Consider the following 13548-nt stretch of genomic DNA (forward strand, 5'->3'; position numbering starts at 1 on the left):
TCACCCCAGTGCACCTGGTGCTAGAAATCAAGTGATTCACCCCCTAAATTAGAAAAATCTCTAAGCAAATATCAGTTCATTCTGTATAGGGTTTTTCTAAGGTCCTACACAATCCCATAAGAAGAGAGGGCAGAAAGAGCAAAACAGAGTAATTCAGAGAAGGGGGTAAGGCGATACCTCAAGGGGCAGGTAGGAAACTCCTGGGCTTTGTGGGACACAAGAGAGAGAAGAACGGGGGTGGGGGTGTTAAAGCACACTGGTGTGCTAGGGTGTGCACGCGCGTGCGCGAGGGCATGTGCAATGGGCTCGGGGGTGGTACTTGGCAGGGAAGGCTTCTTACCATTTCTCTTCCGTGCCTCCTCCTTTGTCACTTTCTGCTGTGCTATTACATTCTGGGGCGAGTGCCTCCCCGAGCTGGGCTTCCCTGATTCGTTGCTGATGACAGAGCCATTCTCACTGGGCGACCTGCTGGAGGTAACCATAGCAACAGGGAGACGGTAAGTTTCAACTAGAGCAGCCTCCTCTCAAGGCTATTTTATTTGCACAGTTTATGTCTGTGGCTTTTCATTCCGGTTTTATCTACAAAGAAGAAATGATCCAGGAAAAAGGGGGGGGGGGGTGGACAAAGCCGACACTACAGCATGGCTCAAGCAGCCAGCTGTTCTGAAGTGCGTTTACCAGTGCTCAGCTCCACAGAGAAGTTGAGTGAGGGCAGCCCTCTGTTCCCATCTCTTTTTCATTAACCCCAGTGACTATGGAAACGGTGGTGACGGCATTTGTAAACGTGCCCTCTTTTTAAAACACAGCACTTTGGGTGGTGCTGCAGAGTGTTTGATTCACATGGCATCTTAAGGGCCACGCACAAAACACAGTTCTCTTTGGTTGGTCTCTTTCCAGAATATACCTTGACCCCTAAAGATTAAGTCACTCCATGACTGAGTTCTTCACTCTGTCTCGCACACACACACACATGCACGCTTATACACACGTGTTCTTTAACTGTGTTGATTGGTACCAATTTGAGCTATTCATGCATTCAGGAAATACTTCATGTGCACCTACTCTGCACTGAGTTTTGTGCCAGCTATAAGGTATATAGAGATATCAAGACGCCACCATGTTCTCCAAAAGCTGTCTGTCAGGAGCACCCACTGTATGCTAAGGACCGCGCTTTGAAACTGTTCACGCATCCTTATGATAACCCACTGATGTGGTGACTGTCACCCGTGTCAGCAAGTGAGGAACGTGAAGCTCAGGAGGTGAGGTGTTTTGTCCACAGCGGAGCTGGAAGTGGCCAGTCAGCCCTGGAAGCTAGGGCTCCCCCTGCAGGTAGGGGCTTTCACCACAGGCCACGGTCCCTCCCCTTCCGTCTCCTGCAAGGCCCTGGGTGAGGCAGGCCTTCACACAGGGCCTTCTCCCCTTCCCTCGGGGCCAGACTTTGGTCTTCTGGAACCTGTGGGAAAATGGGCTCTTGGGAACCCCTGCTGGGGCTCATGCTCCCTCCAATCGGGCCAGCCTGGGGGTGGGCTGAGCATAAAGACCCACTGCCTTCCCCTCTGCGGGAGCCAATCAGCAGGCGGCCATCCAGAGGCTCACCAAACCCCTTGTTCTTCTATTGTCAACTGTCCAAATTCAGAGCCTAATGGCGCCCAACCCCTACAATGGAAAACTGACTTGGATAAAATGCAGCACTTGACCCGTAAGGAAACAGCTTCTCAAATGGAAGCTGTGTGTGCTTGTGGGCGCTCCTCTTCCTCCTCCTCCTCTCTGTCTTCACCCTCTGGGAATCCAGGATTCTCAGCCCTGTACACTTTCGTGCCCTCTAGCACCCTAAAAACCACAGTGAAGGTGCCCGCTCACGACGGTGGGATGAGGCAGAGTCGGCCTCGAACGTTCCCCGGAGCCCCGGAGCCAAGGATCCGCAGACCAGCGTTAAGTTTGGGAGACGCTGTTTACTGTGCCCCTTCTCTGGATCCTCCTCCATCACATTAGCACATCAAAGGCTCTGATCAGTCCTGCCATAGAGAGACTCATCTCGTTTTGTTTAATCTAGCACTTCCCAGTGTGTTTGGCCACAATCTCTTTCACCGTAAAACACTAATACAAAAAATGTAGTAATGTGAAGGATGGATGAGGCACGAATTATTTGATCACTGAGTGCTGGGTGTGCAAACAACACATACCCAGAGAAGACATACGCCCTTGGATTGTTTTCAGAATCTCACAGTTAATGGCGCACACTCTTCCAACTGGCTTCACTGGGACAAAGAGGCTTTCACTGAGGTCCAGAAGGAAAAGAAAGGGAAAGGCAATCTATTTTACATGCACAAAATAGTTAACGGTTTTTGGAGCATTGGCACACCCTTTCCCTCACTGGATTTTGAAACAAAATTTTCTGGCTATTCCTCTCACTGCAAGGAAAGGTGTGAATGAGCACATTTCTGGAGGCGCAAAAACCTAATTCTGCTTTATTCTTTGCATCAGGTTATAGACTTATGTTTACACAGAACTGTCAGTTCAGAACTTCTGATCAAAAACAGAGCGTGAGATGTGTGCGTATGTGTCTGTCCACTCACGACAGTTACAAAAAATGTTTTTGAAAGTGTCTCCTGAGAGGTTGCAGTTTAAGGCTACTGAACTCAGCAGTCCCCATTCTGAGGATATGGGTGTACAGGAACTCTGGAAGAACGATGTTGGGGGTGGGGAATTAATCAATTACTGAACAATCATGACCAATCACTGCACTGAAGTACCCACTGCCAGTGGCTGTCCCTGTGAGGTTGATTCTCCAGCCTTGCTCACTAATCCCAGTCATGGACCAATAAAATAACATCACCAAGAATCTACAGAAGGAAAAGGATTTGCAACATTTGTCTCGGTGTCTTCAAATGGCTGAATCTTCCATTTTCCTTCAGTTTTAAAACAATTTTTAAATATCTTAATGACCACCAAATCATTGGTTTCCCCCATTTCTCATTTTCAAGACTTTTTGGACCATCTAACTGACCCATTCTGAGCGGTCACGCATTCTGATCTAGTAGGAGTGACAAAACAGTTGTGGCCAGTTGGGGAAGACAGAAACATAGATGCACGATGGGTTTGCTCTTGGATTTGGCATCGTAGAATCTTCCCAAATGATCAGAGATGCCTGTGGTCAGCTGGACTTGAACAGACGTGAGTGAGGATTCTCCCACAGCTTTTGCAATGATATAGCCAGCCCTTGGTAAAATCATATTTTTATGTTAAAATTATGAAGCAAATGGAGAAATCATTCAACAGGGTAGACACTGTTTATTTGCATTTGTTTCACAAGCTAATATTTCTTAATAAAAATATGAGGTTAAGTATTTGAATTTGATTAGCAAGTGTACACTCCTTGCTAATTCAAGAAGAAAACCTTACTCTAAAACAATTTTTTAAAATAAATCTCTGCACACTTTAAACCACTCAACTTGAATGGGTGGAAAAGTTCCTATTCTTCCTGGCAGTGCAGTGCTCTGCTAATATCCTAATTTTACTAATTCTATTTCTTTCTTTTCAGTGTCCTCTAAATAGGTGATAAATAAGTTATTAACATGCCTTTATTGTACTTGGCAAAGATCATAAAGGGAGTAATTACAATAGATAAGATGACTTGCCAGTCAACTCAGTTAAGTCATCCATCACTTCTTTGTACATTTCAACTCTCCATGCTGGGGTGGACTGTTGCACTTAAGGTCCCAATTTGTTCACAACTTCCTGTAATGAAGCTTAGGGCAGACCCCTCCCGCAATGACTCTGGACTTGACTGTGTGTCTTGGTTTGGCCAACAGGACAAAGCAGACATGACACAAGCAGAGAGCTGAGAAGTGCTTGTGCCTTTGGGGCTTGTTTGCTTGCTGGCCATGGAACCCTGTAACCACCCTGTGAGAGAGCCAGGGCCAGCCTGCTGGAGGATGCCAGGAGGCTCTAGTCACCTGGCCGCCCCAGACAAGGTGGTCATCAACAAGCAAGCCCTGTGGACCCACTACCTGACTACAGAAGCATGAATGAGCCCAGCTGAGATCAGCCAAGCCTAGCTCAGACTAAAGAACCACCTAGCTGAGCTCAGCCTAAACTGCTGGCCCATCAAAAATCATGAGCTCAATAAATGGTTGTTGTTTTGAGCTGCTAAGCTTTGTCTGGAGTGGTTTGTTACGGAGCCACAGATGACTAACCCACAATGCCTCAACGTTCTTCCCCACACAAGCTGAAACCCAACTCTCTGCTTCTCTGCACCTGTTTCTCAGCTACCAAGAGCTCCTGGGAGAAAGCACAGAGTCTCGCTGCTTGACTCCAATATAGAATTTGTGTATTTGACACAGACAATCCTTCTTTCCTCCTTAAACAACTCCTTTCTCTTGGCTTCTCAGATCCCACTCTTGTTTTGTTCTCCCCCTGCCTTTCTTCCTGATGCTTTTCAGTCTCTCTTGTTGATTCACCTTCATCACCTGCATTGCGATGTCCCGGGGTCAGTTCTTGGCTCTCTTCTCTGTCTGCACTCTCCTAGGTGCCCATCTGGTCTCACAGCTTTCAAATAACTAAACATTGACAACTCCTCTCTTTATATTTCTGTTCTGGACCTCTCCTCTGAACTCCAGATGCATATGGTTAACTGAGCTCTCAGCATCTCCACTTGCATGTCCAATGGGCATCTCAAGCTTAACAGGCCCACATCCAAGCTCTTGATCATCCCCTCCAAACTTCTCCTGTCTTTCCCAGCACAGTACCTGGCAAATTCATCCCTCTCTGTGTCCATACCTTACAATGACCTCTCAGTAAATTCTGTCAGCTCTTCCTTCAAAATATCTCTAGAACACAATCACTTCTCACAACTCCATGCCCTGGTCCACACCACAGTGTCTCACCTGAACTCCTGCAATAGCCTTCTAGTGGGTCTCTCTGCTTCTTGACAATCTCTTTTCCCCACAGCAGCCAGACAGAGCCTCTAAAACTGCAAGTCACATCCCCAAACTGTTCCTCTCAAAACCCTCCAATGACTCCTGATCTTTATTCACAATAAAACTCCAAGTCCTGATGTGGTCCACAAAGCCTGACATGATCAACCTCAGGTAGCCTCTCTGACTCACCTGCTACCACTTCCTCCCCAGCTCAGATCAGCCTCTTTGGCCCTCTTGCTCCTCTTTAAGCAAGTCAAGAAGTTCCCTCCTCGGGGCTTTGCACATACTGCCTCGTCTGCTTGGAACATTCTTGCCCTAGATAGCTTCAAGGCTTACATGTCATTTCAATCAGGTCTTTCTCCAATGTCACTTCATCTGAGAGACCTTCCCCAACTTCCTGCTAAAACAGCACCATCTCCCCCTCTCCACCTTTCCATGCTTTGGTTTTCTTCTTCACACTCATCACCACCTTACCTACTACAGATCTATTTCTCTGTTTGCTTACTGTCTGTCTCTCCCCACCAAACTGTATGCACCACGGGAGAAGAAACGTCGTCTTGTTCACTGTAGTATCCCCAATGCCTGGTAAACAGCACACAATCAACAAATCTCTGTTAGGTGAAGGGAGGGAAGGAGGGCAGGAGAATGTAGCTTGTCCAGCCTCCACTGCAGTCCCAGGCAAGGGAGAAAGGGGTTGGCAATGGGAGCTGGTTCAGCCAGACAACAGGGCTCGCCACAGAGTTCATTACGTCTTTGTGAGGCGATTGCAAAGTCCTTGTAACTAGTCTCGTGGCCTCTAACCTAACCTCTCCCATCTATTGTCCACACTGCCACTGGAGTAGTCTTTCTAAGATACAGGCTGGACATAACTATCTTCCTGAAGAATTTTCGGTGGCTTCCCATTGCCTAGAGAATAAAGGTCAAACTCCTTAGCCTGGCAGGTAACACCCTCCACAGTCTTAATCCATCTTCCAGTTTCATCCTTCACTACATCCCAACCACCGTGAACTCTAAACTCCAGGGACACCCACCATTAAGTGAGCACGGCGGTCCCGCATCTCTCGCAGCTCTTCCAGACTACGTGGCTTTCTCTCTTCCCACCTACCGACATCCCACTTACCCTTCAAGGCTCGGCTGAAACAGAACCTCCTCCAACACGCGGTCCCTCATCAGAATCCAGTGCTTCCCCTTCTCTTTCCCTAGTACTTCATTCAGACTCCACTGTGGGTACCTGCCCATCATACTTGGTATTCCAGCGACTCATCTCTCTACCTTCCCATCATGAGATGCTCAGGGTCAGGAATCAATCTCAAAACCTTTTTATCATCCTCCCCAATGCCTGTCAAAGTGTTCTGTTCATGTAAAAACTCAATAAATGGTTTTTGAACTAAAATTAGAAGCTCTATAAATTGTCAGATAAAATACAATTATTCTGAATCAAAGGCACTGCTTTAAAGACAAATTAAAAAATATGGGTGACATCAGTGTCAAATTTTTATAATAATATGAGTTAAACCTCTACCATTGTAGCTGACCAGCCACATGAAACCTTACAAAGGGTGGCTCATGAGAAGCAGGGATTGTGATTCTTACCTTCTTCCTTCATTTCCTTTTCAAATATTCAAAACAAGCATGAAGGGGGATTTTTAAAAAGAACAGAGGAATTAACTTGAGGGTTTCAGCTGCTCTCCCCATCAATTATTTCTCATGCAGACACAGAGAGGCAGACGCTGGCCCCGTGCCTACCTCTTTCTGGTTTCAATGGACTTGGCTGTCTTGATGGTGCTTCCGTCCTGGGGGGCATCCCTTTCCTGAGAGGCAGGAGCATCTCTAATGGGCAGCGGGAGGACCACCGTTTCCTGAGTCACGGGGATGACCTCCTCGTCGGCCCCTTGCTGGCCCAGGTGCTGCTTGGCATAATCAAAGCCTTGCACAGGCTGCAAAGAGGAAACAGATTTGCCGTCATGTTTCTGGCAAAGCGTGACGCTCATGGCAGCTTTAAGAGAAGACAGGCGGGAAAGTGCACGTGATGGGACCAAACTTAGTTTTCCCATGAACAAGAGTTGAATCTCCACCATAATTTCTGTCTCTGCAGAATCAGAATCTGTGTTAATTCTGCCTAGCCTCAGAACCTCTATGGAGAAGACTTACTCAGAAAAATGAGTAGTGTAAGCAAGACGCAAATCCGTGTGTGAGAGCAAATTCTTTCAAGGATTTAGGGCCACTCATTTTAAGTCACTGAATACTGCTAATTAGAAACTCTTAATTGCTACATTAAGCAGGTCCTGCCTTCTCCTACCTAGGAACATTCTGTCATCCCTTAAATCCTGTGTAATAGCAGGTGTGTGACTTTGCCCAGTTGCTTGAACTCTGAACCTCAATTTTCTCACCGGAGAAATGAAGATAATCGTATCTGCTTTCCCTCCACCACCCTCGAGTATTAAAGGGGAATCACAGATCTGAAAACAGAGGGGAAGAAAGGTGCCACCACATGCAAGGCAGTGCAATTATTAATAATAAAATGGAATTTATGGAATCACTCTTTAACCCACACCTCTCCCTTCAGCAGGCCGGCTCTCCTATAATTTATTACTGTGGAAATTAGCAATCCTTTTATTGCACAATGTCTGAACCCCCAGTGAATAGGGCAGCTGTGAGCAAAACCCAACAGACATTTATTAGTGGGGTAATAAAAAACCAAGAAGTGTGTTTAAACAATTCCTGTGGGTGTCTCTATTCTGCTTTATACCCCAACGCAGCACAACACAGAGGCAGGACAGTGGGGTGGTTAAGAGCAACAGTTCCACAAACAGACGGTCTGGGTTCAAATCCTGGCTCTGCCACATATGAGCTGGGTGACCTTGGGTAAGTTACTGAAATTCTCAGCACATCAGTTTCCTCACCTGTAAAATATAATAGTGCGAGCAGGATCAAATGTGTATGTCTGTGACAGCGATATTTAACCACCGTCAAAGGGACTCAGTGTGGATTAGATGAGTAAATTCAAGTTCAGCATTTAGCTAAGGACCTAGCACACAGTACGTGCTCAATTAATACTAGTTAATGTTGTCTGCCTTCCTACGAAATCATAGGCCAGGTGAAAAGGACATCAGTGACTTAACAAAATCTGAGGATGAAACTTGACCTCCATCATCTGGATTCTATCAGAACCTGATATGATCAGAAGCTCTTCCTTTATTAGCTGATTTAGCTGAGAATTGTAACTGGAAGCCTCTAGCCAGATTTTAATGGTCTAGGGCTGTAGCCCAACGCATCAAATCTTACTACTGTGTCTCAGGAGAGGGTGACGTTTTATTGCTAAATCCTACAAAACTCCCTCATTTCAAGCAGCCTGTAGTAGAGCCACAGACACTTCCCTCAGTTCCCTGGGAAACCCACCCTGGGAAATGTGGTCACCGCTCCCTCTTCTCTGAGACACTCACACTCTGACCCACGTGGTAATCACTGACATTCTCTGCCAAGAGCTGGGAGTGCATTTCTGAAACAGTGTTTGTTCACTTCCCTCTCCTCCCCGGGGGCTATGTGAAACAGAATGCGGCCTTGGGATGACTTGACGTTCCAATACGGACTGGCCTGCTTCTCCTGAGACCAACTGATCACCAACTGGATTCAGCTGAAATGTTTCTAGAAGCTGGCCCTCCCTCTCCAGGCCTGCTGTGGTACTGACTCCTGCCTTGGTCTTGTGACTTCCATTCTGATCCCTTCCAGGCCCACCCTTGACAGGCCTCCACAGCTGCCTCCCTTAAAACCATATCAGGTCATGTCACTCCCTCATTAAAAATGCTTCATGGCACCCAAACTTTTTGGCAAGACATCCAAGGCCCTTCACCTCTCCTGTTGGTCACTTTTCTGCCATAACCCCATGCTTCCATTATCCTGTTAGTTTTGTTCCAACACCAGGTATTGGGCACTGGCTTGTGCTGGGACTGGGCTTGGTGCTGGAGATATAAAGATGACTAAGAACTGGTCCTTCACCCTCCAGGAGCTCACAGCTTCAGCTTCACTTGATATTAATGTTACAATAGTGAATACATAAAGTATGTCATTTCATCCTCAAGGGTAGTTCAAGGAGGTAGGTATTGTTATGATTCTCCATTTTAAAGACGAAGAAACTGAGGTTTGGAGAGGGTTAGCAACTTCCCCAGGCTCACCCAGATGGCTTATGATGGAGCCAGGATTTGAACCCAGTACTATATGACCCAGAGCCAGAACCTCCAACCACTGCTTGATGATTCTTCCCATGGCCTCTCCCTTCCTTCTGCAGCTTGCCATCTTGGTTGGGTATCTCCTACCATTCTTGGCCTGGCTCCTGTTTTGAGACTCCTGGCCTGTCTGGGAGGAATTGGGGGCCTGCAATGGTAGCTAAGATGTCCTCAGAACCTAGTGAGGGGGCCGATTTGGCTCTCCTCTGTCCCTCTCATTCCCCCTCTCTCTGGATTTGGCCCCTCAGCCTTCACACTGGGCTGGATACTTCATGGCACTGGGTTGATGAAGGGTGAGCAGAAAGAGAGACATTAAAGAATAACAAGCTTCAAAGGTGGCCTTTGTTACTAGTTCATAACAACAATCCATGCACATGTTTAGTACTTACAGCCTATAAAACACTGACACCTCCTTTCGTCCTCACAACAACCCTGGGGGGAAAGCAGGGCAAACAGCACAGTCTTTACTTTACAGGTAAGAAAACAGAAGTTCAGAGAGGTTCAGTGGCTTGCCGAAGATCACATAGCTAAGTGGTGAAAGACTCAAGACCAGTACCTTACTCTTCAGACTGACAGGATAGTGGTCTTTCAACCATCAACTTGAAAATCACCTGAGACTATCTGCCCATTGGGCAGACACCAGTGACCCCTAATACCATTAACACAACATCAGGAAATATCTATAATTGCTTTAATGTGTTTTATAAAATGATCAACTCAAAATAATCTCCAATAATTGCAAAGGTAGACATGTTACCTGGATCATTTAAGAAGAAAGTATGTGTAATAATAAAAAAAATTATATATAACATTTATTCCGTACCAGGCACAACGCAGAGTAATTTACATAACTCACTTAATCCTCACAACAACCAAGTGAATACTGTTATCACTCCCATTTCACAGATGGGAAAATTGAGGCACAAAGAGGTTAAGTATGGGTCATATAGATAGTGTGAGAATGAGGAAACAGCTGAGCATCTTTAGGGGGTGACTAACCCGTCCCAAGCTGAAGGTCATGCCAACCAGTGCAGGCCCCCCAAGCTCCACTCTGCATCTGGATGTGGCCCTGACTACTTTTTCTTAAGGTTGCCTATTCCTGGGGGCCATGTTCTTTTCAGTTATAAGAAGCAGAAACCTAGGGAAAGGCTGTGAGTCCAGAGACAAAGATTAAGGAAAAGTGAACTAGGAAGGAAGGAGGTGGCAAAAGGCATGATGCCTGGTCCTCCTCCTGCATTGATCATTTTCTCAACATTCCACCTGCAGAAGCCCAGCTGACAGCAATGGCTACAGTGATCTATCCATGGTACCCTGTCTCTGAAGAAGAGTGAGGGAGTGCACAGCCTGGCCTCAGCTCCCGGGACAGCCACACTCACCTCCTCTTAGCATGCTAAGTCTATCAGTGAGTCTCAGCAAGGATCCCCAGCCATGTCCTCTGGTACCGCAGCCTGCATCCTTAAAGACGCAGTGGTGTCCCCGGAGACCAGGAGACCATCCTCCTGGTCCCTGGATTGGTGGCGAAAGCTAACTTTCTCATTCCGACTCGTCACTTGGCATTAAATGAATTCTACTCACACACACACAGGTTGTGAGAAGTGATGCAGACAGCTCTCTCCTCTCACAAACACTGCAGTGTCCCCGGGTTGCAACGGCAGGACTGCGGTAAGAAAGAGGCAGTTCCACCCTGCTGGCTTCCCATGATAAGAGGGCTTTGGAAATCAAAGTGCGTAGCCCAGCCTCACTGAGGGAGAAAACAACCAACTACTCTTCACACAAGTGCATTCAATCATCTCATGGAACATAAATTTGCTTGCTTTTCAACAGCAGCCGGCTATCTCTGGAAGCACGATACACCGGGCAGGGACATGAAAGGAGCTATGAAAATCCACAAACATGAATCTGGTTCCAGCCTCAGATGGCTTTCAAGCCAGAAGATATGCTGAAATCATGTGCTGCCCAACTCATCTTGGCAAATTAATAAAATGTTGGCTTAATCTATCACACAAAGATGGCATTTACAACCTCGGCACGGCATGTTCTGCATTCCTAGGCTCGGCTGCAATTAGATTCTGGTAATTACTGTTATGTCTGAAAGGCTCAGATTGTAACTAAGCTAAGATGGAAATGAAATACCCCTTCTTGGAACAGTTTCATTTTTCAGTGCTTGGGTAATTACCAGCATCGTGCTGCGTCTGGGAAGCGGGTGCCTTTGTGTCAGCAGACGCAGAATGACATTCTTTGGGGATGGGCTCTTCATGAGACAGAGTATCTAATCAAGCTGCAGCTTCTCAACAGGTGAATTGGTTTAATAAATGATAAAATTAATTTGATTTCTTCTGCTGAAAGGAGGTGTGATCATCCAGAAACAGCTAGGCATGCGTGACTCCCAGCAAGGGTGATCACCACGTCATGCATTCCGGTGGATGTGAAATTCCATTTGCTGTTTCGTTCTTGCACAGGCAGACACAGCTCGAAAGTTCAGAGCTGGAAGAGGGTCCTACCCGCCAAAGCTCAGGGTTCAGGAAGATATATAATATAGACAGAGTCCAAAGACTCAGCTAGGGGCCTGAGTCCCCGCTCTGCTGCTGGTCACGTGACTTTGGACTAGTCCCACGTCTCCCCTTCCTTTGGGCTTCTCTGCAGTAAAATGAAAATAACAAAAGTTGCCCTGGCTACGACCCACCTCATAGGGCTGCTGTGATGAGCAAATGAGGGGACAGACCTAGAAGAGCCCAGCCAACTGTAAGGCATTATTTAAACACTGGGTATCCCAGGCCGTTGTATTTCCCTCGGGGACTGTCATCAAGGGAGCTACGTGACTAGAAAATCAGCCTTTGGAATTTCCTCAGTTCACTGCCCTCCCAGCCACTGGGGAGGCTGTGCAAACTGGACGGGACTCCTGGCCAGGCTTCAGTGGAGCCACTGAACTGGAGTTTGACGGTTGCCCAGCCAAGGCTCTGCAGCTTGCCTGTCCTGGCGGCCTCTGAAGATCAGCCACTCTGGCCAATGGAAGAAGGAAAGTTCTGAGGGTCTGATGTGCCCCTAAAGAGGCCTGCGTTAGGAGCCAAGAGACCTGGTTCTACCCTTAGTTCTGCTACTTACTGACTGTGCCATCTTGTTTGAGTTACTTCTCTGCAAAAGGAAGGTATCAGTTTAGATGACCTCTAAGGCCCCCGTCAGGTCAATCAAGCTCCTGGTTTCCTGTGCCTCTGCTTCCTCAGCTGTAAAACAGTGCTCTTTCTCAAAGGGCTGCTGCCAAGATTGAGTGGGTACATGTAAACCACTGAGGAGCACTTATGGCAAAGAGTGAGCATTCAATAAACATCAGCTATTGCATCCTGAGTATAAAAATAAAGGTTGCACAATACTGCAAGTATTCATAACAATACTGAACACTTGAAAATGGCTAGGATGGTAGACTATGTTATGTACATTTTACTACAATTTTTTTGAACATTCAAAAAAGTAAATAAAGGGTCTCCTTCAACACGAGGGTCCGTGAGGATGTTTCTGAAGGTGCCTGCAATGACCTCACAAGCCAAGAGCCCCCGGGGGCCAGGGCTCCTGCCTACTCCTCACGGCTTCTGCCACGTACCTTGGCTCTCTGGGGCAGGTTCATCATAGTGTCCGGCTTGAAGTCGTTCTTGTTCTTCCGGCAGAGCACTGCAGTGATGATGATGATGATGACCGTGACCACAGCGATGGGCGCCAGCACCGCGGCGATGATCCACAGGTTGTTGGGCGGGTTCTTCACCACGGCTGCGGGAAAGAGCCAGCAGAAAGCATGTGACAAAGAGCACGAGGACGGGGAAAGCAACTGGGAGAAAAATGGCTCCAAGTCCCAAGTCATGAGATGGTTAAGAGGGTTTGGGCTCAGAGGGGCTCTTGCCTTGGGCAAGTTACTCAAGGTCTCTGAGTCTCAGGGTCCTTATCTGTAAAATGGGGCTATCATGTTGCGAGGCATCAGAGAGACAAGGTACTTGTGATGCTTTGGTGCAACCCCTTTGGTGCAATCAATAAATACATAAATACAAGCCTTCACTATGATTAAGAGGAGGAAGAGGACTGGTACCGATTTTCTCCACTGGTGATGTCCATGAGTCAAAGAGAAGAAGGAAGAAGAACTCTGAGGATGAGGGTAGTGCCTCAGTCAGGAGGCAAGGGCCACAGAGAAATGACTCTAAATATTGTAGTGAAGTCACCCTCTGAGTGAGCAATGAATGAAACATACGTGAATGGTTGGATCTGCCCCAGCCCCCAGTGGCTGGCTGGGGAGGCTTGGAAATACCTTGGTCTAATCAAAATGATCAGGCTGTTCTCAGAGCCAGAGTGAAAAAGAGTAACCAAAGCGACTGTCAGTAGGAGAATGTGTTATTAGAACAGTAGGTGCCTCTAGGAGGGATGGG

At 47.1% G+C, this 13548-nt stretch overlaps 1 protein-coding gene and 1 long non-coding RNA gene across 4 annotated transcripts in view; one reads left to right on the forward strand and one right to left on the reverse strand.

Annotated features, from left to right (window-relative positions):
* The window catches only part of KIAA1549L (KIAA1549 like), a 237327-nt gene that overhangs the window by 57920 nt on the left and 165859 nt on the right, over nucleotides 1–13548 (reverse strand). For 2 of the 3 annotated variants that reach the window (XM_064492463.1, XM_031459821.2), the window contains exons 11-13: nucleotides 12738–12901; nucleotides 6666–6856; nucleotides 341–468 (exon numbers count right to left, since the gene is read on the reverse strand). In XM_064492463.1, coding sequence (XP_064348533.1) covers nucleotides 341–468; nucleotides 6666–6856; nucleotides 12738–12901 — 483 coding nt within the window. The remainder of the gene's footprint in view (nucleotides 1–340; nucleotides 469–6665; nucleotides 6857–12737; nucleotides 12902–13548) is intronic. The other variant, XM_064492462.1, reaches the window with a different exon arrangement.
* LOC135322659 (uncharacterized) lies at nucleotides 410–4153 on the forward strand. Its single transcript, XR_010383367.1, has 2 exons — nucleotides 410–497; nucleotides 3813–4153. It is a non-coding gene; the product is annotated as an uncharacterized LOC135322659 (long non-coding RNA).

The sequence above is a fragment of the Camelus dromedarius genome, chromosome 12 (genome assembly GCF_036321535.1).
Source record: "Camelus dromedarius isolate mCamDro1 chromosome 12, mCamDro1.pat, whole genome shotgun sequence".
Lineage (NCBI taxonomy): Eukaryota > Metazoa > Chordata > Mammalia > Artiodactyla > Camelidae > Camelus > Camelus dromedarius.